This window comes from Arvicanthis niloticus, chromosome 26 (assembly GCF_011762505.2).
Source record: "Arvicanthis niloticus isolate mArvNil1 chromosome 26, mArvNil1.pat.X, whole genome shotgun sequence".
Taxonomy (NCBI): Eukaryota; Metazoa; Chordata; class Mammalia; order Rodentia; family Muridae; genus Arvicanthis; species Arvicanthis niloticus.
Window position 1 is genome coordinate 895,327 of NC_133434.1, and position 27,350 is coordinate 922,676.

The 27,350-nt window shown below is 44.9% G+C and overlaps 2 protein-coding genes and 1 long non-coding RNA gene across 7 annotated transcripts in view; all 3 read right to left on the reverse strand.

Annotated features, from left to right (window-relative positions):
• The window catches only part of St14 (ST14 transmembrane serine protease matriptase), a 40,052-nt gene extending 38,151 nt beyond the window's left edge, over nucleotides 1-1,901 (reverse strand). The window contains exon 1 of the mRNA XM_076924567.1: nucleotides 1,617-1,901. Within this exon, the coding sequence (XP_076780682.1) occupies nucleotides 1,617-1,697 (81 nt within the window). The 5' untranslated portion in view covers nucleotides 1,698-1,901. The remainder of the gene's footprint in view (nucleotides 1-1,616) is intronic.
• A 17,425-nt stretch (nucleotides 1,902-19,326) lies between these two features.
• On the reverse strand, nucleotides 19,327-20,138 carry LOC143438922 (uncharacterized). The gene is made up of 2 exons (XR_013107454.1): nucleotides 20,000-20,138; nucleotides 19,327-19,477 (listed from the first exon to the last, which is right to left on the reverse strand). It is a non-coding gene; the product is annotated as an uncharacterized LOC143438922 (long non-coding RNA).
• A 118-nt stretch (nucleotides 20,139-20,256) lies between these two features.
• Nucleotides 20,257-27,350, reverse strand: part of Aplp2 (amyloid beta precursor like protein 2) — a 68,247-nt gene continuing 61,153 nt past the window's right edge. For 3 of the 5 annotated variants that reach the window (XM_076924576.1, XM_076924573.1, XM_076924575.1), the window contains 5 exons: nucleotides 27,187-27,222; nucleotides 24,520-24,605; nucleotides 23,613-23,687; nucleotides 23,138-23,293; nucleotides 20,257-21,671 (listed from right to left, as the gene is read on the reverse strand). In XM_076924576.1, coding sequence (XP_076780691.1) covers nucleotides 21,570-21,671; nucleotides 23,138-23,293; nucleotides 23,613-23,687; nucleotides 24,520-24,605; nucleotides 27,187-27,222 — 455 coding nt within the window. In that variant the 3' untranslated portion in view covers nucleotides 20,257-21,569. The remainder of the gene's footprint in view (nucleotides 21,672-23,137; nucleotides 23,294-23,612; nucleotides 23,688-24,519; nucleotides 24,606-27,186; nucleotides 27,223-27,350) is intronic. The other 2 variants (XM_076924577.1, XM_076924574.1) reach the window with 1 other exon arrangement.

Below are 27,350 nucleotides of genomic sequence, written 5' to 3' on the forward strand. Positions count from 1 at the left end.
CCAGGAACACTCAAGCCTGGGGTGAAAGTCATACTTGAAGATTTCCTGGGGGTGTGAAAGCGAGCTGCAGCTACTCTCTTGAGGACACAGTGCATCGTTCGGAACTGTGTGTGTGTGTGTGTGTGTGTGTGTGTGTTTTCACATGTCCCGAAAGACTAAGTTCCTTAAATGAACCAACTACATCCTAGTGCTCTCTGAGGGCCCCTTTGGGCAGTGAGCGCCTGGCCCAGCAGGGGTAAAGTGGTCGTTCAACCAAACTGGAAAACAAAACAGCACCACACGTGCGAAAGAAACGGGCAGAAGTGAGTAGGAGTAACCCAAGGGATGGAGACTAGATGAATGAGGACTAGGAGGAAGGCGAAGTGGAGTTACTGGTGAATAGTAATCTAGCAGGAGCCCCAGGGACCAGAGCGGTGAGCCCCACCCTGGCTCCGGTCGGGGAGAAACTTTGTGCGCCCTGCCCGGGGAGGGGGAGGTACGTAGCCTAAGCAGGAGACTGAGTTCAGTCACCAGAGGACCCACTTCCAGTATCATTATCAGTCTTCGAAAGGGAAGTCAGGAAGGGCAAACAGAGAATGAGAGAAAAACAGCCCTGAAGACCAAACACCAAACAGCAGGCTACCTGCCGAGAAGGCACGAGCCCCAAGCAGGCAATTACTAAAGACTCACAAACACCCCAATTACAGAAAGAAAGAGAAGGCGGCAGCAGGTGGCATCTCACAGCAGGGCAGAAGCACAGGTTGCGGGGACTCTGGTTACAAGCAGAGTCCTGGCTCACGGTCCCAATGAAAAAGTGGCGGAAGGGGAAGAAGCTAGGCTCCAGGAAACTGCCTCTGCCAGAGCAACCAGCCTCGTTCACCAGCCTCTTGCAGCGGTTCAGAAAAATGCCTTGCCGCTCGTCCCACCGGAGCACTGCACCATCACCACCCCGGTGCCATGTGCCCTCCCCCACTGTGTACTGCAAAGTGAAGTGCTTCTGAGGTTTTTCAAGAAACTTCTCATGCTTCTGCTTCCCGCTTACTAAAGGCTTCTTCCAGAAGGCTCAGGACACAGGCTCAACACTACCCACACAGCACCTTCTCTAGGGCCAACAAGCCCTCAGCTCCACACCCTGCGTGGACAAAGCTCTGCTCTGAGTTTACCCCTTACAAAAGATCCAAAGCGCCTTTGACCAGGAAGACTAAAACGAGTTTCTGCAGAGGCCAAGGACAGACAGGTCTCCAACTTGTCCTTGCCATAGCCCAGGTCACCCACTCGGAGCACTGGAGACCAATGGGGAGCAATGGGGACCCCCACGGAGGTTCTCTTTTCCAGCCATTGAGAGAAGCGAGAGGACAGGAGGCAGGAGGAGCGCCCCCGACGCCTCCGGGCCCTGGGGCTTCCCGCCTCCTCGGTGGCCGGCTCAGGGCAGACCTGGGGCCGAGGTCCGACCGGCCCCGCCCTGCCACCAGCGGCCAGGCACCCACCGAACAGGAAATTCCACCTGTGCACCCGCGCTCCGGCCACCCACGGGCCGTAGAGCGGAGCTCGGGCGAAACCAAGGGCCCCGCGCAGGGGACGGTGCGGGCGGATCGGGATTGTGGACGCCTGGCCCGGGGTCCCCAGCCCTCGCCCACCTCTAGCCGAGAGTTGTACTTGAGTCCCGCGCCGAAGTCCTGAGAGCCCCCTCCGGCCTTGCGGCCCCGATTGCTCCCCATGGTCTCCTCGGCTGGATCGCCGGTTTCAGACGCGGGGTCCGGGCGAGCAGCCGACTACCATGGCCCGCGGGGTGTTGGGGACACGAGGGACGAGGGGTGCGAGGAGAGGCACGGGCCAAGTTCCGGGGCAGGCCCAGCGCGCCCGGCCTGCGGCGGAGGCTCCCGTTCTCATCCTTCCTCCCCGCGCAGGTAGTTTCAGGGTGTGGCCTCCCGGGTCGCCCCGCCCCGCCCCGCCAGCCAGCCACCTGTTACGGCCAGTCCCGCCTTCCGCCATGCCCCCCAGGAAGCTCCTCCTCTCCCGCCAGAACCCCGAAAAGGAGCACCACAAAGTTCTGGCTCTTGTTCCTCTTCGTCACAGGTGGCTCTTTCTCCTGGAGCACAGCCCTTCAGCCCGGCCCTTTGATAAGGGCCATCTCTCCACCACCGCTTATACACCTTTAATCTCTCTCCCTTGGACCTTTCCCTACAATCAATCACTATATGCCTGTTATTGTCCCTCCAAAAACCCGCAGCCAGCTGCTGTAAGACCAGGTCTTCCCCGTGTGTCATGTCCCCTCCTGGGGACAGTAGCAGCCTCTTCTTCGCCCGTTGGAGCCACTGGCCCAGAGAAATGACTGCAGGTCCTCAGAGTCTTCTTCCAACTGTTTGCAGCATCAGATACTGACTGCACACCCCGTCTTGAAAAGCACCTTTTTTGTATTTTCGTAATTCTTTCTGACCACTAGACGAACCGATCGATCGTCAACCTCCTCACTTTTTTTTCTAAACTCCCTTCCTTTTTGTTGTTGTTGTTGTTGTTGTTGTTGTTGTTGTTGTTGTTGTGTTTGTTTGTGTGATTGAGAACAACTTGTAAGATGTCTGGTTTCTCCTTCCACCTTGTGGGTTCTAGGGATGGAGGATCAGTCTGGGCAGTAAGAGCCCTTACTGGTTGAGTCATCCTGCAGGGCCTACACTTTTCTTCTTTAAGGAAACCTGCCTTCCCAACACAGACATCAAAAAGTGTTCCCTCTACTTTAGCAATCACCTGGGTATTTCTCCACTGATATTCTGAGGTCTTGCATAGTGAACCAAAACTACTGAGCTCATAGTATGTGCTGTCCTAGCTATTGGGAAACAAGAATGAGCAAAATGAAAACCCCTACTTTGAAATTAACAAGCCCCAAGTTTCCACCTAGAACCCATCCCTTCTTAAATTAATATAATCCCTATGAGTCTGTGTCCTGCAGCAACTACAACAAGCAGAGCCCTATGCCGATGATGTATTCTGGACATAAGTGATGTAAACAACTCTGGGACTATTAGATCAAAGAGAGTCTACTGACATAGACTGGTCCTATCCTGATGGGCAGATGACTCTTCCTCCCTGTGAGCCAGGACTGGGTCCTCTTGTACTTCTATCGTTGCACTACTGTGCCTCACTGACCGGAGTCCTCCAAGTCTAAGTTATCACAATGCACAAGGAAATAACTCTGCCACCATACTGCATGCAAAGCATTTCAAAGCCAAATGGAGCCTATTGAAAAATAACTCCCCGATTTGGATTATCACTGGTACAAAACACCCTTTAATTAGTGAGTGACTGAAAGTCAGCCAGAATGGAGGGAGCAAAGACCAGAAGGGACTTTTGGTCCCTTCAGAAGGTTTGCCTTCCGAACCTGCTATTCTGTTGAGAAAAGAATGGCTCATTTTCTTTGCCAACTTTCTACAGTTTCATCCTTTATCTCAGAAAGCTAAGTGTGTATCTCGTCTGTGAAAGGTGCCCATCTGGTCATGTGGATGTAAGGCAATGCCACAAATCTGTTGTAAATCCATCAGAAGAGTCACCTTCCTGTGTCGTGCACATCCTATGTACGTGCCTATGACATCCCTATAACCAACAACAGGACAAAGTAAACTGTATGCTGACATCTTAAAACCTGTTAGGTTTAATCTTTATAAAGTAAGTTCATATAAGGCAGGTATGATGGCAAGCACATGGGCCAGCCTGGTCTACATAGTGAGCCCTGGCTCAATAAATAAATAAAATAAAAATATACATGATATTAAGTACTTTTGTCTCTAAATTTTCAATGAAGAACCCCAAGAACAGCCAGTCTAAAAACCCTAAACCAGAGATGGAGCTCGGTGATAAAGTATGTATCATATGAGTAGCTATGCATTGGATACCCACACACACTCATGCATACATGCATGCACATAAGTCTTCAGTCCATCTCATCTCTCACTGTACAAGGCTAACTCAGAACCAAATGAGCCAGCCTTCACCACATGCCATCCTCACTGCACGATCATGCCTCTCCTACGCTGGACCAGCTTAGTCCAAAGCTGCTATAGCATCTCTTCCTGATTTTCTCAGAACACTCTGCCTGCTGGGGAATTGAGTTCACGTTCCTAGGACCTTTCAAGGGTTTCTCTAACTCACTCATGTCCTTGGGGCAAGTCACTTAGAAGGTGGGCATATGTGGGCCTGACTCAGGCTAAAGCACCTGCGTAAACTGGTGATAATAAGGTAAGGAGGGGTCATGGCATGTAGACCTAGCTTAAGTTTAAAGACACCAAGACTCTTAAGATAGCAGGACCAGGAAGTCTGGGGGCCACTCCTTCAAGAAAGAGGAAAACCCTGCTACAGTAAAGATGTGTAGGAGAGATTTAGAATGAGCAGAACTGAGAATGTATCAGTTACAGACCCCTCATCCACGGACATCTTTGTGTCTCCTGGAATAAGAAAGGTCTATCTGACACAGTGCTCCTGGCTAACCTGTGCAAGCTGATTTGTATGGCAGGCAACACTGTACTTACAAGCGCCAACTGTGACGGACAGTGGTGGTGCACGCCTTTAATCCCAGCACTTGGGAGGCAGAGGCAGGCAGATTTCTGAGTTCGAGGCCAGCCTGGTCTACAGAGTTGAGTTCCAGGACAGCTAGGGCTACACAGAGAAACCCTGTCTCGAAAAAAAAAAAACAAAAAATAAATAAATAAAAAAATAAAATAAAATAAAAAACAAGCGCCAACTGTGCAAATACCTCCATGCTAAATGTGCTTGTCCCCTTCACAACACCCCTGCTCTGACAAGCCACTTTGTCAAACCTGTTTGTCTCCAGCTCCCCCCCCCCACCTCACCCCCCATTTATCATAACCACTTTGCCTACCCCTGGTGAAACCCAACGTCGTCATCTGACACATCACATCTGTGACATTCTCCCCTACATTCTCCCCTAGCATAACCGATCTCCTCTTCCCAAAACTACTGCACAGCTTATAGAATGTTTTTCTTTTCCTCCCAACTCTCAAACTGCTGTTGCAAAATGGAATGCCCGATGACAGTTCATGAAGCTAACTATCAGTTTATTAATAAAGCCCTTGCCTGAGCTGTGGTTGAGTTGTTTTTCAGTCACAGTTTGGAAACAAAAGCATACTGTAATTTTATGGGGATTAAGCCAAATGGGTTGAACTTAATTAGAGTTAGGCTAAACCTCTGTCATGCACAGAGTGTACTCAATATTTTGATCCCATACAGTGATCCCTAGGAAGGACTGTGGCCAACATCTGTAATGAGTGCACTGTGTTCAAGTTGCCACATGAGCGTCTTCCCTGGGTTAGACACCTATGTAGCTCTATGAGCTAAAGGAAAAAGCTCTAGAGATCTGAGGTGGGCTATGGAGTTGCTCGGCGCACAAAGAACAGCACTTCTGAGCAAAGTCTCATTGTGGGTGGCTTCGCAAGGCAGTGGCTTTGGATGGCCATCTCACCAAATGGTGTCTGTTCAGTAAGCCCGTGCTAGAAGCATTGCTCACTTCTTTCTTTACTGATCCCACCCACCTACAAACAACAAATGCACTAATCAATAGCCTGACGGTTCTACTTCCAAAATGTGCTTACAATCTATCTGCTCTGTCTTCTGCCACACCCCACCCAGGCTACCATCATCTCCTCTGTAAAAACCTAAATCAGTCCCGGAAGGCTTTCTTTATCCACTCTGCACCACTCAAATCCATTTGTTTCCTTGGTGGTGCTGGGGAATCTCAGGCTCTCTTATATTGTAGGTCAGCATTCCATCAACAGAGTCATAGTCCTTATCCCAGTTCCAATCCACTGGAATCAAAGTCCAAGACAGAGTGCATCCAGAGTGTGTTTGTGTTCTCAAAACACAAAACTCCCAAAGGCAAGGATTGGCACCGGTGTCCCCAGCACAAGCAATGAGTCATTGTTATTAAAAGGTGAGTGTGGAAAAAAACAATAAACACTTTCCAGTTTTCTGTCATCACCTAACTTTTCAGGAATAAATGTGGTTAAAGTACAGAAGACAGCATAAGACAGATATAGTCTACACCCACCGGCTAACCATAAGGCAACACCCCTGTGATGACTAGCAGAATAAGAAAATACAGGTCATTTCTCTCCCTCATCGGAAATACCTGGGCCCAGGATATTCTGGGATTTGAGAATATCTGCATACATATGATCATATCTTTTTTTTTTTTCAAGACAGGGTTTCTCTGTGTAGTCCTGGCTGTCCTGGACTCACTCTGTAGACCAGGCTGGCCTCGAACTCAGAAATCCACCTGCCTCTGCCTCCCAAGTGCTGGGATAAAGGTGTGCGCCACTACTGCCCGGCATATGATCATATCTTAAGGACAGAATTCATTGCCTTTTCATATATATCTTCTCTGCAGAGCTGAGTGTAATTTTATACACCATTCTCAGTGTATGTGCAGTCCATCCCAGGTGTGGAATTTTCCACCTGTGGCATATTGATGCTTAAAAACATATTTTTCTTTTTTAGAACAGGGTTGTATTCAACCTGGAGAGTGAGTGAGTTAGTAAGAGACAGAGTCTCACTATGTAGCTCAGGCTAGCCTGGAACTCACAGAGATTCCTCCTGCATGTTGGGATTAAAGACATGTGCCATCATGCCTGACAACCTGAGAACTCCATCACTTCCCCTCAAGCCACACACCTGTCCCCAAAGTAATCGCTTTTCTTTCCACTATGAGAGACTGCTGTACCATTTTTCTGACTACTTCTCTGGCTTTACTTAGTTTAGTAATCTGTACCTGAATATCTGTATACTAACATAGACCTTTGCCTTTTTTTTTTTTTTTAAAAAGACAGGATTTATTACAAGACAGTGTTAGTTCTGGCTGTCTTGGAACTTATTGCGTAGACCAGGCTGGCCTCGAACTCACAGAGATCCGCTTGCCTCTGCTTCATGCATGCTGGGATTAAAGGAGTGTACCACTACTGCCTGGCTTACTTGTTTTTTACCCTTCCCTTTAAAAAGGTTAACCACAGTTCCCCCATTGTTTTCTGTACAGACTCTCCTGCAGTTCCATTTTGTTTTTGCAAAATATCTTTCATGCTGGAGTCATTTCACTGGGCTCCCAGGACTGTGATTTTCCCTAAAAACCATCCTGTTCAGAAACTCACCAGACAAAGGCTTATTTTCTTTCTGTCCATATATATTTATTTACTTTTCTGTATATGTGTGGCCATGCTCTGCCTTAGTGGCACACGTGTTAAGGGCAGAGGACAACCTACTGAAATTTGTACTCTCACTAGATGTGGGTTTGAGGGATCAAATTCAGGCCACTAGGCTTGGCTGCAAGCACCCTTACTGAGTGAGCCATTTTGCATGCCCAAAGGTTTGCTTCCTTTCGTTGGAGGGAATTGATTTCACAGGGAGTGGATTGTTTTGCTTTTTTAAAATTTTTAATATGGATTCCTATCTGGTTGCCTCTTGTCTCCTAATGTAAGCTCTATACTTCAATTCTAAACTCATTAGGAAGTGGGAACAGTAATACTGAATCCATCATGCCTGCTTATTGACTTGTTGAATACTTAGAAAGTAAGACTTTACAACATCTGTTTATATTAGCGCGTGTACACACACACACACACACACACACACACACACACACACACAAGGCAGGAATGTAGGCACACACCTGACACAATCAACTTACAAAGACTTTGTTTGGCTGTTTCAACACATGCTCAATTGGCCACATTGCTTTGGGACCTGGAGTCCAGTATGGTGGAAGCACACATTGTAGACCAGAAATGCTCATCTCAAAGCCAGAAAGAAAGGCCGGAGTCCCACAATCCTTTTCAAGGGCATGCCCCCCAAGAGCCTGAAATTCTTCCTGTTGGGCCCCACCTCTTAAAAGTTCCACCACTTCTCTTTTCTTTCCTCCTTTCTTTTTATTCTCTCTCTCTCTCTCTCTCTCTCTCTCTCTCTCTCTCTCTCTCTCTCTCTCTCTCTCTCTCTCTCTCTTTTGAGACTGATTTCTCTGTGTAGCCATGGCTGTCCTAGAACTCGAGCTGTAGACCAGGCTGGACTCAAACTCAGAGATCCACCTGCCTCTGCCTCAGGAGTGCGGGGTTTAAAAGCCTGCACCACTATGTGTCCTCTCAACAGCACCAATGGAGCTCTGCCCACGTAGGGCCCTCTTTATATTCAAGCTATTGCAGACTAATTGGTTTTGGTTTGCTGAGTTTTTGTTTTGTTTTCTACAGTGTTGGGGCTGGGGCGTGAGCCCAGAGCTTCCTATTTGAGGGGCAAATGCTGCATCACTGAGCTACAACCCCAGCACAATCTGTTGCTTTTACAGGTAGGACTCTAGGGTCTCGGTTCACTGACATTGTGAAGCACATGTATGTTTTACTATCTTCTTTGTAAGCGTCGCAGCTTTCGTTTTCAGCCGCTGAGTCCTAGGCTTCTCTTTACATATGCTTACGCACACATTCCACACTCATGGATGTGAAGGTGCCTGACTCAGTCCTAAGTACCATTACATACACACTCCACATTTACAGGGTGCATTGCTCGCACTATCCATCAGCCATTTCTTTAATATATCCTGATGTCATTTAGAGAACAAAATGTCAACCTTCCCCTCAACCTCCCCTGGGGCTTCCGTGTAGCCTTGGCTGTCTTGGACCTCGATGTGTAGATCAGGCTAGCCTTGAATTTATAGAGATCCTCTGTCTCTGCTGCTCTGCCTCCCAAGTTCTGGGATTAAAGGCTTGAGTCACCACTACCCTGCTTGAAATGTCAAAGTCTATGCCTTGGTCCCTTGGTCATTGTTTTTTGGACTGTCAATAAGAAAGGTAGGGGCTTTTATGTATTTTTATATTGATGCTGGAGGCCAAACCCGGGGCCACACTCATGCTGAGCTGTGTGTTGTAACTCAGCAGTGCAATCTTGGGCTCTGGAAGCTGAAACCTTTAGAAGAAATGAGGCCCTCCACAAGTTCCAATTGAGACTTCCATTTACAGTGTAGGAGCCTATGATAGCAGTGCTCTAATTTTCTCTCCACTCAGAGAGCCCTCACGTGACTTTGTTGTTCTAGCAACACTGAGGATTAAACCTGAGGTCTCGTGCATGCTGGGTAAGTACAGCCCCAGCCCTCACTTTTTATCTTTTAAAAATTGATTTATTTATTTTATGTATATGAGTACATTATTGCTATCTTCCAGACACACCAGAAGAGGGCATTGGGTCACATTACAGGTGATTATGAGTCACCATGTGGTCGCTGGGAATTGAACTCATGACTTCTAGAAGAGCAGTCAGTGTTCTTAACCTCTAAGTCATCTCTCCAGCCCCTTGAGTATTTCTTAAACGTATGAAATGTGTTTTAGTTGGGGTCAGAGATGGCTCAGCAGTTAAAAGCACTGACTGTTCTTCCAGAGGTCCTGAGTTCAATTCCCAGTGACCACACGGTGGCTCAAAACCATCTGTAATGGAATCTGATGCCCTCTTCTGGTGTGTCAGCAACAGGGTGCTCATATACATCAAATTAACATGTTTTAGTCCCCCATTCCTTCCCTCTGATTGTTCCGCTAACTCTCCTCCCCCATATTCTCATCTCTAAATCTCATGTCCGGTTTTCTAATCCACTGAGTCCACTTCATGCTGCCAATATGTGCACAGGTATAGGAGCATTGAGCATGGGCAGACTCTGAGGCTGAAAGGAACTGCCTCTCCTTCTCCCAGGAGACATCAATTGTCAGTTAACCCCTCAGCAATGGGTGACCTCACGACCTCCCTCCTCTATACTGAGATTTTTGTCTGGTTTCATCTTCAGGAGGTCTTATGCATGCAAAATCACAACTGTTGTGAATTCATATGTGCAACAGCCCTGTTGTGTCCAGAAAACAGTTTTACAATAGCCATCTATGGGGCTCTGGCTTCTACAATCTTTATACTCCCTCTTCTACGACAATCCCAGGGCTTTAGGAGGGGTCTCTGTGTGTATGATATAGATGTCCCATTTAGAGCTGCACACTCTGAAGTCTCTCATTCTGTGCACAATGACCAGTGGTGAGTCTCCCATGTTACTCGCCATCTACTACAGAACAAGCTTCTCTGGTGAGGGTTGCGAGACTCAATAGTCGACAGCTGTAGTGATAAGCCATTAGGAGTTGGTTTAATATTATGTCCATTTAGCAATCAGTACTAGTAGCTCTTTCTAGGGCCTATGGTTTACCCTGTTAATGGTGACAGATACGAATTTCATCTTGTGCAGTGGGTCTTAAATTCAAATGAGAAAATAGTTGGTTATTTCCATAATAACCACACCACTATTGCCCTGGTGGCACTGTGCCAAGTTATTCAATTTCTAACTCACAGGATTCACAGGATCTGGGTAAGACTGTTGTTTTTTCTCCCCCAGGGGTGTACATAGTACCTATGAAAGCTGGCCAATAGGAATGAAGCTTCTAGGTCAGTACTAGTTTAATTTCTCAATGTCCTATGATGCAACTATTTGGTATCTGCAAAAATAGGATCTCCCCATCAAGTTCTGCAAGGTAAACAAGATGGCAATAGCCTATGTTTGGGGTCTACAGAACCCCATGAGCCAATAACTGGAAAATATGCAACCTATACCTGGCACTTTATTTTTGAGACAAGGTCTTAAGTAGCCTTGGCCTGAAGCTCGCTATGTAGACCAGGGCTGGTGTCCAACCAACAGAGATCCACCTGCCTCTGCCTCCCAAGTACTGTAGTGATTCCAGGTGTGAGTCACCAGCACTAGCATGCTGTGTCTTTCATTTGGTATTGTATGGTATCTAGTAAGAGACGTTGTTTTCCTGTTACAGAGTAAGGCCTTTAAGATCCACACACATATGTGTGTATTCTAGAAAGCTACAATATTCCATTTGCATATGGCGTTTTCAGGAGTCTTTAGTGTTAGTTATCCCTCCCTATACTTTCTCCTCTACCTGCCTTCCCATCTCACACTTCATTTAATTCTTCTTGTTTTGCTCTTCGGAGGTGGGAGGGGGATTATTAAATCACCCTAAAAGTTACACCCTGTCTTAAGAGAGTCAGAGAGGCAAGAAGGGCAGAACAGCCAAGAACAAGATCCATCACATTGAGAACTGCATTGAAAGCTCCTTCCACTTCTATCCTATCACTACCGTTCATCATGCAGAGTCCTGAATCTGGACCCCAGCCAGGATGCCACTGTGGGTTTCTTCCACCAGGGGTTTCTTCCTTTACTCTCAGAGCACCTGAACCTGCTCCCTCTTCAAAGTCTCTCCTGGGCATGTCTCATTGAGCCTGAGACCTACATATAGGCAAGCCATGAGTTTTTTTCTAGTCAGGACTCAGTTGGTGCAAATGCCCCAAGTCAAAGAGGGCAACTCAAAAGCCAGAATCAGTCCAAGGCTCTATAAATGCTGGTGCACCAAAGGCCCCTGGGCTGAGGTGTGTCTTTAGCCTGTGGTGCTATTAGGAGGGCTGGGACCTTCAAGGCATGTCCTTGAAGGGAATACTGGGACTCAGGCCCTGTTCTCTCTTTTACTGTCCAGTGAACAGGACCAGATTTCCTCTATCAGACACTCCCACCTTGATATATTTTGCTGCCACAGGCCATGAGCACAACAGTCAAACCACCATGGGCCAGAACAGTGGTTCTCTATCTGTAGGTCTTGACCCCTTTGGGGGTCGCCATGTCAGATATTTACACTATGATTCACAATAGAAACAAAACAGTTATGTAGTACAAGGAAATAATTTTATGGCTGGACTTCACTACCACATGAGGAACCGTGCTAAAGGGCCTAAGCATTAAGAAGGTTGAGAACCACAGGCTAGAAGTTCTGAAAACATGGACCAAAATAAGTCCTTCCTCTCTGCCACAGCGAAGAGACTGTGAATACACCTGAAGAGTGTGCTTGAGCTGCATTCAGAGCCTGTGTAGAAGCATCTCACTCTGCTGTTACCCTTCCCTGACTCGCCCTGCCCTGTCTACCTCATTAGCACACCTGAGCTCATCCTTCCTTCCAGGCAGTGTGTGTGGTTCCGGGCAACCTACTGCCTGGTCCACAGTGGCACATGGGATTTCATTAAAACCAAAGTCCACTGAATCATTCCCTCTCATGCTTCCATCAGTGCTTAGGTTAAACTGCTTATCACTCGATAAAAACATGGTCAAATCATTTCTTACATTTCTATTTACCAAACAAACACACACACGCACACACACGCCCAAAATTCACAATCATAGATGTTTTGTCTGTGTATGTCTGTGCATCAGACAGAGATGTCTGGAGCCCTGCAGAGGCCAGAAGGGCATGTTGGATACTCTGGGACTGGAGTTACAGTTATAAGCTACCAAGGCGGTGCTGGGCATTGAACCCAGGTCCCCTGGAAGAGCAACCAGTGCTTTTAGCCACTAAGCCATCTCTCCAGGTCCCAAATATTTTTTTTAAATCATAAAGACCTTGGAGCTATCTTTATAGAAGCCCCCACCTTATCCTCAATTTCACTTTCAGATGTTTCAGTTATCCTTGGTCAATTCTGGTCTGAAATAAAATAAATAAATAAATAATTATACAAACAAAAAATCATTTAAAATTGTATACCATTTTGAGTAGGTTAATGAAATTTCAAATTATTCTACTCTATCCCACCTAGGATATGACTCCTTTTATTTGTTGTAAAAATTTATTTATTCATATAGGGTTTCAGATAGCCCAGGCTAGCCTCAAATCTGCTAGACAGCTGAATGTGACCAGCTTTTCCTCTCCATACCATTCAGGGGCTGTAGTTACATATCACCACAGCTGGTTCATGTAGTGCTGGGAATTGAATCCAGGACTTCCTACACACTAGGCAGGCCCTCTACCAACCTAGCTACATTCTCAGCCAGTGACTCACAGTAGCAATGCTGTATGTATCACTTTCCCATTAAGTTACTTAGTAGCAGCTGGGCAGTGGCTCACGCCTTTAATCCCAGCACCTGGGAGGCAGAGACAGGCAGATTTCTGAGTTCAAGGCCAGCCCGGTCTACAAAGTGAGTTCCAGGACAGCCAGGGCTACGCAGAGAAACCCTGTCTCAAAAAACCAAAAAGTTACTTAGTAGCTACTGTAACTATCAGAGCAACTGTCATTTTATCTCGGGGCTTAGGTTAAAGTAACCCTTAGCCACTGTGTCTCTGATTTACCTCACCCTATCTCACCACATAGGCACTGTACTGTGTCACACTGTCTCAAGAGAAAGGGAGAGCACAGTAATGAGAGAACATTAGCATTGCTACAGCAGCTGCAACTGATCCTTTTTTTTTTTTTTTTTTTTTTTTTTTTTGGTTTTTTTTCGAGACAGGGTTTCTTTCTCTGTGTAGCCCTGGCTGTCCTGGAACTCACTCTGTAGACCAGGCTGGCCTCAAACTCAGAAATCCGCCTGCCTCTGCCTCCCAAGTGCTGGGATTAAAGGCGTGCGCCACTACCTCTCGGCGAACTGATCCATTCTTGTTAATCTCTTACTGTATGCAATTAATAGATTGAGCTTAATTATAAGTATGTTGGACAGCTTTCTAGCGCTGTAATAAATACCCGAATATCAACTTGCAAGGAAAAAAGGTAATCTACAATGGGTCAAAATTACTTACCCATGACAAGCCAGGGAGAGAAAAATGAGTAAGCCAAAGCCCCACGATCTCCTTCAGGGGCACCCCCTACTGACCTAAGTTCTTCCTACTAGACCCCTCTTAAAGATTCCATCCCCTCCCAGTACTGCCAAGCTGGGGACACATGGCCTTGGCGAGATATAAGGATCCAGACAACAGCTGGAGATCTACGTGAAAGTACTTGTAACTCATGACTCTAATGTCACTAATAAGGCTTAACAATTAAATGCTCCAGGGTGTGGTGGCCACACCTTTGATCCCAGCACTCAGAAGTAGAGTCAAACAGCTCTTGGAGGGTTCCAGGCTAGCCTGGTCTATATAGTTAAGTTCTGAAACACAAAAACAAGTGTAGAATTATTATTGTTGTGATTAGATCTGAGTTGCCCAGGGTGGCCTCCTAGTAGCCATGGCTGGCCTGGACCTCACTATGTAGACCAGGCTAGCCTCCTACTCACAGAGACCTGCTTCCTGAGAGTTCCACTGTATTTTAAAAGTAGATAGGACTTGACCAAGAAAACACTTTATAGAGTCACTTCATGATACAGTGTTTAAGGTTGTTGTCCAGGTGCTCAGCTTACTTTCCTATTGCTGTGACAAACCACCATGTCCAATCAACTTAGAAAAGAAAGTATTTCATTGGGCTTATGCTTTCAGAGGCCTGAGCCCACGATACTAGACCTCTAAGAACATGACAGCAGCCGAGAGCTCACTCTACTGGGAATTGAACATGGTTCCTCTGAATGAGAAGTTTGTGATCTTAACCACTGAGCCATTTTTCTAGTTTATCTTTGTAAAGAACATGACAGCAGCCGAGAGCTCACTCTACTGGGAATTGAACATGGTTCCTCTGAATGAGAAGTTTGTGATCTTAACCACTGAGCCATTTTTCTAGTTTATCTTTGTAAAGTACCTTTCTTCTTCTTCTTCTTCTTCTTCTTCTTCTTCTTCTTCTTCTTCTTCTTCTTCTTCTTCTTCTTCTTCCTTCTTCTTCTTCTTCCTTCTTCTTCTTCTTCTTCTCCTCCTCCTCCTCCTCCTCCTCCTCCTCCTCCTCCTTCATCATCTCCTTCTTCTTTTCTTCTTCCTCCTCCTGTGTGTCTCTCTCTCTCTCTCTCTCTCTCTCTCTCTCTCTCTCTCTCTCTCTCTCCCTCCCTCCCTCCCTCCCTCTCTCTCTCTTGTAGCCCAGGCTGCCCTCAAGCCCCCTACATAGCTGAGGATAACCTTAAAAACTCTGATCTTCCTACCTTCTCAGAGCTGGGAATACAGGCGTGTGCCTGACTTATGTGGTGCTGCCAGTGACGGAACCCAGGGTTTCATGCTAATCAGGCACTCCTCCAAGTGTGTTCTATAGAGTGTTACAGTTTAAGTATGAAATGCTCCCATGAGCTCACATGGTGGAAGATCTGGCTCCCAGTTAATGGTGCTGGGTAGAAATGTTATAGGAACATTAGGAGGCAAAGCATTGCTGAAGGAAGTATGTCATTGGGAACAAGCCTTGAGGATTTATTTTTGATACAGAGTATCACTATGTAGCTCTGGCTGGCCTTGAATTAACAGAGATGCATCTGCCTCTGCTTCCCCAGTGCCAGAATCAAAGGCATGGACCCACAAGTGGCTGAACTTTGAGGTTTCATAACCTGACTCTATCTGTCCACTCTCTACTTCCTGACTGCCCATGCCTTCCCCATCACAATGGCCTTCATCACCTCAGGAACTGTAAACCAGAACAAAGCCTTTCTCCTCCCAGTGGTTTTGTGTCTGGGTACTTTATAACAGCAACAGAGAGGCAACTAGTACACTGCAGAATCACTGTCAAAATAAGATGTGTATATGTCTGATCTAAGTCCCACATATGCTACCTGTGGGACTACTACCATAACCTAGAATGTTCTTTTAGTTTTGATGATCGCTAAGTACAATGTTGTAACAAACAGACCTTAGGACCAGGCTTTCCAACTGTTCTACTTCAAGACATCAAAATACAAGTTAAAAAAAAATAGTAAGAGAGTGCATTAGTCAGCCTGGCACCATTGTGACAAAATGCCAAGTGAACAGCTTATAAGGAGGAAGAACTATTTTTGTTGGTACTTTCAGTCCATAGTCACTTGGTCTTGTGGTGAGACAGCTCATCACATTGGAAAGCATGAGATCTGCTCACCTCCTAGAGACAAAGCGGCAGCGTGGGAAGGGAATGGGCTAAAGCCCCAATGTATCTCCCAAGGGCACTTCCCCAAGAGCCTAACTTCCTCATACTAGGTCTCAACAGTATTACATGCTGGAGGTCAAGCCTGACAAACAGGCCTTTAGGGAGACATTCGGGATCCAAATATGACACCAGTCAGGCATGAAGCTTCAAGGTTGACCTTGAAGCTATATACAAGAGTGATGGTACATACCTACAATTCTAGTACTTGGGAAATGACGGCAAGTTAAACATATAAATCCTTCTCGGCTATATAACAAATCTTAGGTCTGCCTGAGCTACATGAGACCCTGTCTCAAACCTCTCCCCTTTAAAGCTGTAACAGAGAGAGCTTAACTCCCTACTCTTTTAAGTGTAAGCTACATGTAACAGTATCTTCCAAGGACAGCACTGTGGGGGAGGGGTAGCATAACTTTTAAAGTAGATAAATCTGCCACCACGAGGCTACCCAGATAATCAAGGTCACTACCAATTGCATCATGTGGACAATGATGGGGGGGGGGGGGCTTTGTGATCATTCATATATATATGTGTGTGTGTGTACACACACACACACACACACACACACATATATATATATAAATAATGCTAGCTTGGTGAACAGCACTTGCTTAATGTGTGTGATGGTTTGACTACGCTGGGCCCAGGGAGTGGCACTATTAGGAAGTATAGCCTTGTTGGAGTAGGTGTGTCACTGTGGGTGTGGGCTTTAATACCCTTGTCCTATCTGCCTGGAAGTCAGTATTCACCTAGCAGCCTTCAGATGAAGATGTAGAATTCTCAGCTCCTTCTGTACCATGCCTGCCTGGACGCTGCCATGTTCCCACCTTGATGATAATAGACTGAACCTCTGAACCTATAAACCAGCCCCACTTAAATGTTGTCCTTCTAAGAGTTGCCTTGGTCATGGTATCTGTTCACAGCAATAAAACCCTAACTAAGATTGTATCTTGGATTTGATCCCAAAGAAATTAAAGTAAAAAACAAAACAGAAACAACAAAACAAACAAACAAAAAAACCCAGGGAGGCTTTTATAAGACAAATATCAAACACACTGTGATGTTGTAACAAGACAGCTAACCAGTACTTACCTGTCAGGACCACCAAAACAATGAAGGTCACATCCTAGGAGAAAAAAAATGGGCTGCAGATACAAAGCAAAGAAACCTGAATCAAGAATGGGCAAAGAGAGTTCGAGGCCAGCCTGGTCTGCAGAGTGAGTTCCAGGACAGCCAGGACTACACAGAGAAACCCTGTCTCGAAAAACAAAACAAAACAAAACAAAACAAAACAAAACAAAAAAACAAAACAAAACAAAAAAAAAGAATGGGCAGAGAGACGGGGAGAGCATGCACTTCAGGAATGCACAACATCACACAAGGAAGAGCAGCTAAGCAATCATTCTGGCCAGGTGTGTGCAGTGTCAGCACTATGGCTGTAATCCCAGCACTATATGGCTGTGAGCTTGAGGCTAGCCTGATTTTATATAGCTTTACACACGCACACACAGATCTTAAAGGCTTTATCGCCTCCTTATAAAATAAATTATTTGAGAAAAATTATTTCATGTCTCCCAGGTTTCCATTTTGGATTTGGTACATACCATAATTTAAAAATAACTGTAAATATCCACATAATGCTGCTTCCTTAAAAAACCAAAAAAACAAAACAAACAAACAAAAAAAAACCCACTCCAGGCCTGGGAGGTAAAGGATTCCCAGGCTTGCTGATCTGTCTAGCCAAAGGGGAGATCCAGGTTTAGTGAGAGACTAAGTGGATGGTACTAGAGCACTTGGCAATTCTAAAAGTACTTGCTGCTCTTCCAAGAGACCAGGATTCAGTGCCTAGCATCAATGTTGGACAGCTCACAAACCCTGTAACTCCAGCTCATGGGTGTCTGATGTCATCTTCAAACATACACAAATCCAGCATATACATACACAGAATCTTTAAGGTGGAGAAAGCAATTGAGGAAGACATTTGCCATCAGTTGGTAACTTCCATGTATATGTATATACACCCATCCATAAACAAATACAAAAAATATTTTTGAGACAGGGTCCTCCTCTGTAGTCCAAGTTGGTCATGAACTAAGAAAACGAGGCTGGCCTTGAGGTAGTCCTCAAGCCTCAGCCTCCCAAGTGCTGGCATTACAAGAGTACAGCGTTGTGACCCAATATTTGATTTTTTTTGTTGTTGTTGTTGTTGTTTTTGTTTTTTCGAGACAGGGTTTCTCTGTGTAGTCCTGGCTGTTCTGAAACTCACTCTGTAGACCAAGCTGGCCTCGAACTCAGAAATCCACCTGCCTCTGCCTCCCAAGTGCTGGGATTAAAGGCATGCACCACCACTGCCCAACTCAATATTTAACTTTAAACTTGTTACCCAGATTTGAATTTTCTTGGTGAGAAATCTACAGACTTTAAGTCCTCTCTAATCTATTTCAAAGGTTTTTAGGGAAAATGTAATTTACGCCTAATCCCTGGGCTGCTCAACAGAATTAATGACATCCACAACCAAGAACACAGAGGACAGACAGACATTCTTATTTCACAGGCAAAAAGGCAAGAGACATCACTGGTCTCTTCATTTTATAAATGAAGGGAAATAATTCCTTTTTGTCAAAATCAGACTCCAGCTGTGTCACTAGGTGCAGGTGACCCTGTGGTCATGTTTCAGTTATAATCAAGATGACCCCTTTACTTCTTTTTGCTCTGCCCTTGTTCATGACGTCTCCTACGAATCTGACAGTATGTTTCTGTGACTATGCCCCCTACCCCCATCCTCTGGAATCTCAGGGACTTACTGTACTTTAACCTGTGTCTTCTAAAATAAGAGTATGGATCGTCAAGCAACCGAAACCACAGCAGATTAGCTACATATATGGGTCTAGCACTGATCTCAGCCATTGGCCTTGGATATGTAATTGAGAGCAGGCAGGCAGATAGGCCCTTCACACTCAAATAGCAGCCAGCACCTTGACGTTCACTGCAAGGTGGGTAGGGCCACATTCCCCAGAGGTCACAGCTTAGTCATCCAAGCAGAAACCAGGAGATGAGTAGGTTTCTTTCTGTGCCCATGAGGGAGCCGTACTACGTGGGTGAGGTCAAAGGGCAGTTCCTGCTTTACATCTCTATGGGTGTTCCCTGACAAAACTTAATTACTATATGGCTACCATAAACACAACTACCTCTACAGTTTAAGGCAAATTCAATTAAACAAGTCAACGCCTTGCTAAGTGCAAAGCAAATCTGTACAGGGTAAGAGACACACAGGCCTGGCTGCAGTAATTCTTGTGTTCTGATCCAACCTCCACCATTACTGTGCTAATCCACTGTAGGTTATGCACTATCCTCTCACAAGCTCTAAACTCCCTCCCAGGAGTAGTCCATTGTCAACAGAGTGCTGGTGACAGTTCTGAGAGTTGACCAGTTGGATAGAATTGGATGGGGGTTGGCTTGCAAAGACGACCAAGCCACACAGTACTTGAGAATCAGTGAGCAGACAATAGGCACCAAATAAAGCTGTATTTTGAATTAGATAATAAATGGCAAAGTAGCTTCCCAGACCGCAAGAGAGGATCCAGTGATACCTCTTTAGAGTGCTCTGAGAGAAACACTTCAGATACAAAGGTCCCTCTTTGTGACTCTCTTGGGCAGCAACCTGAGGAGACATCATAAAAGAAGTTGGGCAGTGTTGACTCTTAACAGAGAATCAGACTGCTGGCAGTACCCCCACCCCAAGTTGTTTCCTGGCTTAGAAACTCATACAATATGACCCCAATAACTACATGTTTCATAACGTGTATCAACTCTTGTAGCAGAACATTTAAAACTGAGTGCCAACAGTGCTCAGGCACAAAGCCCTGGAAGCAGCTAAAAACCCAAGTCATTGAGCACAGGGGCCTCCTAGTGGCAAGTAACTTAAACTCAGACACAGCTGCTATAGACAGCTTCCTGAAAATTCAGTCATTAGCTCTATCAACATTATTCTCAACATTGGGAAGAAGTCTTGACTTAAATTTTGCAAAATGCCACAGGCAGGCTTTCCTTCGTCTTTAAGATAGGGTCTTGCTGCATGGTCAATGCTGGCCTCCAACTCAACAGTTCTGCTTCAGCAACCCCTCCCCCAAAGTGCTGAGACGAATTCCACAACACCCAGCTTCTTGGAGGTTGTGGGAGTTACCTGTATGATTGTTTAACTGCATGGAGGCCAGAAGTGGGTGCCAGATCCCCTGGAACTAGAGTTACCGATGGTTCCGAGACCCCAACCTGAGCCCTTTATACTCTTCACCAGTGAGCCGTCACTCCAGCCATGGTCTCGGTCTCCACTGTAATACAGACTAGTGACTCTTCACAGAAGGAAGATGCCCTTCATCCCCAAAAGCAAGACTAGAAAGCTCTCCATCGTCACAGATTGTTGCCATGTAGTAACACAGGTGCTCAGGGAAGTTAAAGTGTTTATTGATGTAGTTAAGTTCTGTACATTCTCCACAGATCATACTAAGGAGTTTGTAGGTGAAGTTTCAATCTGTGCATAGTGGGAAGAGGCATGGCTACGGCCAAGGGGGAAAAGGGAGGGGAGGGAAATCACAGAAAAATACAAAAAACAAAACAAAACAAAAAAACACAACAGGTTACCAGAACCTTCCGATTAAAACAAAGTAAGCAACAAGGTGCTGGGGCTGTGAGCATCGCCTCAGCTGCGCGGCTTTACAGAGTCATATGAAGGGAACAAGAGCTTCCAAAGACTTCCACAGTGTCTACAGATCCAATCCCATGTACAACCCAGGACATTGTCCTGTCATATATGAAGCCTCCCATGAACTCTCCTGGGTCCTCAGCCATGTTTATTACGGTATTCTCTGAGCAGACATCAAAGGGGCTTTAGAGCAGTGGAGGTGAGTGAGGTACAAAGGCAGGCAGAGGGTCAGTGCATGGGAAGGAGACATTCAAAGAGGAGGTGGGTGCACACCTGGATGAACCTGGTAAGGAAAGTGGATAGAAAAACGCTACTGTGAACAACTGTGGAAGAACACAGACTGACTATGGGCTGGTTGTTGTGGAAGAACTGGATCTGAAGGAAAGCACAGTGGATCTATGTTTGCATCCGGCTAGCTCAAGGTGCCTTATCCTTGCTCAGTGACAGCTGGTACAGAAGCACCCAGACACCCAGCACTGGAAACACTAGGCTTCCAAAGAGACCTATGCCTAAAACAGTCAGTAACTGTATACAATGTACTTCAGCTCCACTTACATTTCTCAGCAACCTGAAAAAGGGAAATACTGCCTTTAAACATTAAAAACAAATAATAATAAAACCAGCACAGCAAATGAGCCTGAAGAACTGACTTAACATAACGGGAACAGCCTGTGTATATAGTCTATCATCAAAAAAGAAAAAAAAAAAATCAACATTTTCCATTTTTATAGAGCATGTGTGAGACAATACAATAGAAGTGGCATTTCTAACTTAAAAAAAGAAAACTACATCCATCAGATATCTGCAATAGATTTTTTTTTCATTTCACTTAAGGTTTATATATCATATATTGTTATATTAACATCTTTTTAACCCATTTAAAAGAATGGAAATTGCAATCCTACAGTAGTACTTTATAGTCTTAACAATCCAGGAGAGCAGGATGTAGGATGAGGCCTTCTGGCACCACTGGTGGTCAGCAGTCAAGCACAGACACTGAGCCTCTTCCAGCCCACCTGCAGCAGCCTCAGCCAGGGTGTCACACATGCTGTCCTTAAATCTGCATCTGCTCCAGGTATTTGTAGGTTGGGTTTTCATAACCATGATTCTGCATCTTATTCAGGTGACGCTCTTCTGGGGTGAGCATTGGGTCAACCTGTAGGAACAAAGGCTGCAGGTCACTGTGGGATACTGAAGAGGCCTGCAGAGCATCGGGACGCCAGGCTATTCATGTCCAATCCCATGGGACTCAAAGCAGTCCAGCATCCTTTTTAACTGGACAGATCAAACAAGAGCTGGTTATCAAGGACATAGGGAAGGGAAGAAGGAGGTCAGCGAGGTAATGCTTCTCTCTGAAAGCTTGGTCGGTCCCAGTGAGAAAAACGGCCTGTTGACAAACTTGACAATTTCAGTTTGGTCCTTGGGATCCCTGTTTTTGTCTTGTTTTTTAACATAAGGTGGCAGTACTGTTCCCTTTTTCAAGTTCCTGTGAAACTGAAGCAAACTGTGACACATTTACTGGACTTTCTTTTTTTAAAGATCTATTTATGTATTTTTTACGTATGCGAGTACACAGTCGTCGTCTTCAGACACAACAGAAGAGGGCATCAGATCCCATTACAGATGGTTGTGAGCCACCATGTGGTTGTTGGGAATTGAACTCAGGACCTCTGGAAGAATAGTCAGTGCTCTTAACTGCTGAGCCATCTCTCCAGCCCTTTACTGAACCTTTAAAGGACCAGTTTCTTGGTAGCCACAGTGACAAGTGGCTTCCAACCAATTAAGCTCTGGGATAGTGGGTACATCACGTCATGTTCGCTAATAAGGAAAGGAGGCAGACAGCCTCTATTCATTTGCAGCTCAAACTCTACAGCAGAGGCCAGGTTCCAGTACTGATATGTGCACATATACAGTCCTCTTCCATAATGTATTACATTCCTTACATGTATTTATAGAACCTAGAAGCAAGAAACTAAACATTTTCCACCATCCACTAAAAACTGAGCTGCAAATACTCCAATTATGTATCAGCAGATAAAGAACACAAACAGCTTGCATTTGCTTTCTGTCTCCATCTAACTGTTATAATAGAGTGTCACAGACAACTATCTAGCATATTCAGGACTCCTGGTTCAATCCCCAGCAACATAAACAGGTGGACAGCACACACACTCACACTGCCATCAGATATCTGAGCAACCAAGTCAAACTAAAGCATACTGTAACATTTACTGAACTTTTAAAGGACAAGTTTCTTGGAAGTCACAGTGACAAGTTGCTCTCTGAAAAAACATTCCAAGAAAATACTGAAAACCCTTTTTATTTTCTGAAGGATATGACCTCCTGGCATTGACCCATTTAACTGATTAAAAGCCATGCTGAAAGTGGTTGACAGTCCCTTGAAACAAGAGCAACATAATTCAGCAATGGCTCATCTCCAAAATGTGACCTAATAATCCAATGATTAATACAAAGGACATCAGCAACATGCCCAGCACTCGGTAAGTCCAGGTCTTTGAATTACATACAGTTCAAGCCCTAACCACTCACCCCTGTTGACAGTACAGAACAAGCAAGCCCACATCCGCTTAGGCTGAAGGGAGAAGGTGGCCCAGCCCTTACCTCCACAATCCCATGGCTGATGGTCCCATACTGCCTCTTCCTCAGCATCACCAGGCTGATAACAATGACCGTAGCAATGGCCACTGCAATAACCAGCAAGCCAATAAGGGCATTGCTGCTCAAACTGAAGTCCTCTCTTAAAGGTCCCACAGATTCCTAAAACAACAAAGCACATAGGAAACAAAGTCCAGTGACTACCTGGAAACCAAAAGAGGACCATGTGCCTCTCGGCTGGTTTCAAACACTCAGGGCAACACAAAGATCCTGCTTTGTCACCGTATCAGGGAGATTGCCTACTTTTTCTAATCTACATGGACATTTTCATTTTTTGCATTCTTACTCAGAAATATGGGAAACCAGGACAAGAGCCCCTTAGTAACTGAAAATACCATGGTCTTTCCTTTCCACTTGAACTAAGATGACTGATAAGAAAAAGACATGAAGACAGCCCTTCCACTCTGGAGTGAACACATACCGGCTCTTCCTCAAGGCCCCCAACTCTCTCGGCATTGAAAATCATTTCCTTAACATCCAGAGTCTCATCAATGACCTGAAAGTCAACAAATATTAGTGAGTGGGAAGGAAATGAACATAAATGTCACTTCTTTATAATGCTATGGGGCACTGGAAAGCTGTTTTCTTCCATCACACTGATCTAAAGCCCCTTAGCAAACCTCCAAAAGGAGGGGTAAGTGTAGGCAGTCATGCTGCATGGTGGCCCCTCCAGTCTAGTGAGGCTCTGTACCTGAACTTTCCTGCAAGTAACTGTGGTGGGGACAAAGCTTAGGACAGATAACTAACAAACATTTAAACACTAAACTCAGGTCCAGCAAACACTCAGCAGGTAAAAGTGCCTGCCAGCAAACCTGACAACTTCAGTTTGGTCCTTGCGGTCTACATAGAAAGAAGAGAATGACTCCTAATCGTCCTCTGACCTGTATGCATACCACGGCACTCATGTGACAACGCACGCACGCACGCACGCACGCACGCACGCACGCACGCACGCAGAGCAACTAAAAAAAAAATCTCGTTAGCTGGAGGCAATTAAACAATCTAAATGGAGACAGCAAACACCAGGAGAACAAAAGAAGGTGTAAGAAAAACATAAAACTCAATTTTACTCAATTCTACACCTAATAAATATTTACTTACTTGAAAATAACCTCTGATATATACTTTTTGTTACAGGTATGTTTTTTCTACCATATACTAAGGAAAAAAAGCAGTTTCACTGGTCCCCTCATCTGCAACCTGTGGGCATGGCTGCTCCCCGATCATCTACTTGGAAGACTGGCACACAATGGCCTGGAAGTACTGCCTAGCATGCTTTTTGCTTCAGTGTACAGAAAGAAGTGTGCTATAAAAGACAAAAGGCTTACCATATTTTCATCCATTTTATTCTTACTGTTAATCACTTTTTCTTCTGCACCAATCAGTCCCCCATCTTGCTCTGCCATTCCAGATCCTGTGTAGAAAATGTTCACAGTTGAGTTTCTCTGCAGCCCACCTGAGGCCAGTCTCTTAAGCAGCAGCAAATCCCTGCCTGAGGGCCAGAGAGCGTCTTACCAGATACCCCCATGACTCTGTGAGCAGTCACTGTACTGGCACGTTTGAGGATGCACTGTGCTTTGCAAGGATGAATGATACAAGCATTTTCAAAAGACTGATGCGTATAATGAAGGAAGACAAAGTGCTTCCTGGTTTCCCACCTGAAGGAATGGAATGTAAGCTTTGGAGAGAAGCTGAGCCTGAGAGTGTTCCAGAATATAAAACATGTTCCATCCCTTACATATGACTCTAATAGAACTTGCTATGCAACCACACAATTCTTTGGTACCTACAGCCTACTGAATGGATGCATGTGTGCTTTGAGCATAATAGTTTACTCCAAAAGAAACTGTTTCTGCTTCAAACCCCTGCCACCTTCTACCCTTAAGTCCTATTTGCCCTTCAAGCTTCAGGTTCTCTAGGGACACATTTCTAGGTTGTAGCAGTTAACAGAAGTTTGTAATTATCTATTTCTGTCTATGTCTCCCATTGGATGTCTGATCCCTCAGACCTGATCCTAGAGTTACTCTCATATTGTAGGTAAGCCCAGGTGAACAGGAAGAAAACAGTTTATCCACATGGAGAATTTTAACTAAGGTGAAAGGAGCAAGAACAGCACCTGTCCTTTTTCCAAGGTCAGAAATGGCTTGAGCCAACATCACTCATGTGTGGCACATAGATGACAGCATCCAAATACACACCGTGTTTGGACTCAGCAAAGAAGCAGAAAGAAAAATCTGTTTTATTTTTAGCTTCAAGCATGTGATTCCTGGCTATCACAAGTTTCTTATTAATAAGAATATATATATATGATTTGAATCCTTTATAAAGAGACTTGGCAGCCAACTTGAAATGCTAAGGTAACTGCCTGCAAGTGAATGGATTCCAATGTAAGTTTACATTCAAGCACTGCTGTCCTGGAGATGTCAAAGCCAAGCAATGATACAAAGCCCAGCCACAGAGAAGTTTTTTTCGCTTCACAACTAGACTTGTTTTCTTAACACAGTCCAACAGGAGTGATTAATAATAGCCATGAGGCTGCTGAGCTTGCAGCCTAGTTAATTTATTAACTCGTTACACCATAGCCAAAGTGATGCATTTTTTTCTAAAGCATTTACTTCAAAAGAAAAGCATAACCTGATATCAGTTATTTGTGTCTCAAAGGAAACACTGCCTGACTACGATTCAAGAAAGAAGAATTTAGAAGGGTATTGATTTACTTAACACGAACGCTCATATTCAAGACTACTAAATTTTAATTCTTCCCACCTCATGCTCTCCTCAGAGTTTCAAAAAGTCATAAGGGAAGACTCTTAGAATACAAGGAAATACTGAATCAACTCATCTAAAGGCTTGCTTTGGTCCAGGCTATCCCAATACTGTTTCTGACTAAACTTACTTTGGTTTCATAATGTACAAAAATGACTTTAAGAGACCAAAGTTAGTAGCTGTCTCAAGATATTTTTTAAAGTAAGAAAGCTAGACAGTGTAGCTTAGTACCTAAGATGTATACCTGAGATGAAGATTAGCACAGTGACTTCCAAGAAGAGGAGGCACAGATAAAAGCAAACAATTTTCAAAAGAGCTAAATCACACTTTTTGATTCTAAGAATAAAATATGGTATAAATTTAAATACCAAATTCTGAGCCAGGGAATCTCACTTGGTACAGCCATGACCACACTACCAAAGCCAAGAGAGTACACTCATAAAATACACTAAGAACAGGCACTATTACCCCTGACTTAAGAGAGGGGACTGTCTAATCATCTGGGAGATTCTGTAGCTGTCACTAGCAACTCAAGCAACAGAAACCACATGGGCCGTGAAGACAGCTCTGGGCCCAGACCTTGATCCTCTAACTTCTTAACTTGCAGATTTGGGACGCAACAACATGTTCTCTCAAAGGCTTTTTTTCAACTGCCTAATCTATAAAAGTGAACCAAAAATCCTGCCCAAGAGGGAGGCTTGGTGAGTAACCAAGGTAATGCAACTGGCACAGTGCTTTCCCCACACAGTGTGTTTGAAGACTGGAGACTCATCTGTTTCTATCTCCTTCACCAACAGCATCTTGTGTTTTAGGGATGCTGCTACTCAGGAACATGAGATAGTGGCATGGACGGAAGGTAAGACAGCAAAAAGGGAAAGGCAAACAGTAATAATAGGGAAAAAAGAGAAAGGGAAATTACATTCTACCTGACTGTAAAAGTTCAGCATGTTCTTACACAGACTAGCTACAAACAACAATTTTGTTAAACTGAGCATCCTTTTTTGACATTTACCCAGACAAAGACTTAGGAAAGAAAGCATCTGCTTTTCCGACCACACTAGGAAAGCCAGGGAACTTGTTAGTAACATGGAGGCAGGCTACTCTAGCTCCACTCACAGCCACGGCTGAAGGAATGAGGTGGGGAAAGTCAAATGGTGGTATGAAACATAAAATGAGACTTCCAACACAGCGGGGAAGTGAGAAGGAATGGAGGTCTTTGACAAACCAACCTTTCTTCATTGGGTGGTACAACTCCGGTTGAGTGTCTAGCAGAAAGGAAAACAATAAAAAACAAAATAGCACAAAAGGAGATTAAGAAAGAAAATGGTTTCCTTCTAAGTTCCTCTCTATAATGTGACCAAAAGGCATTTTCCTTAAAACCATGCCTGAGATA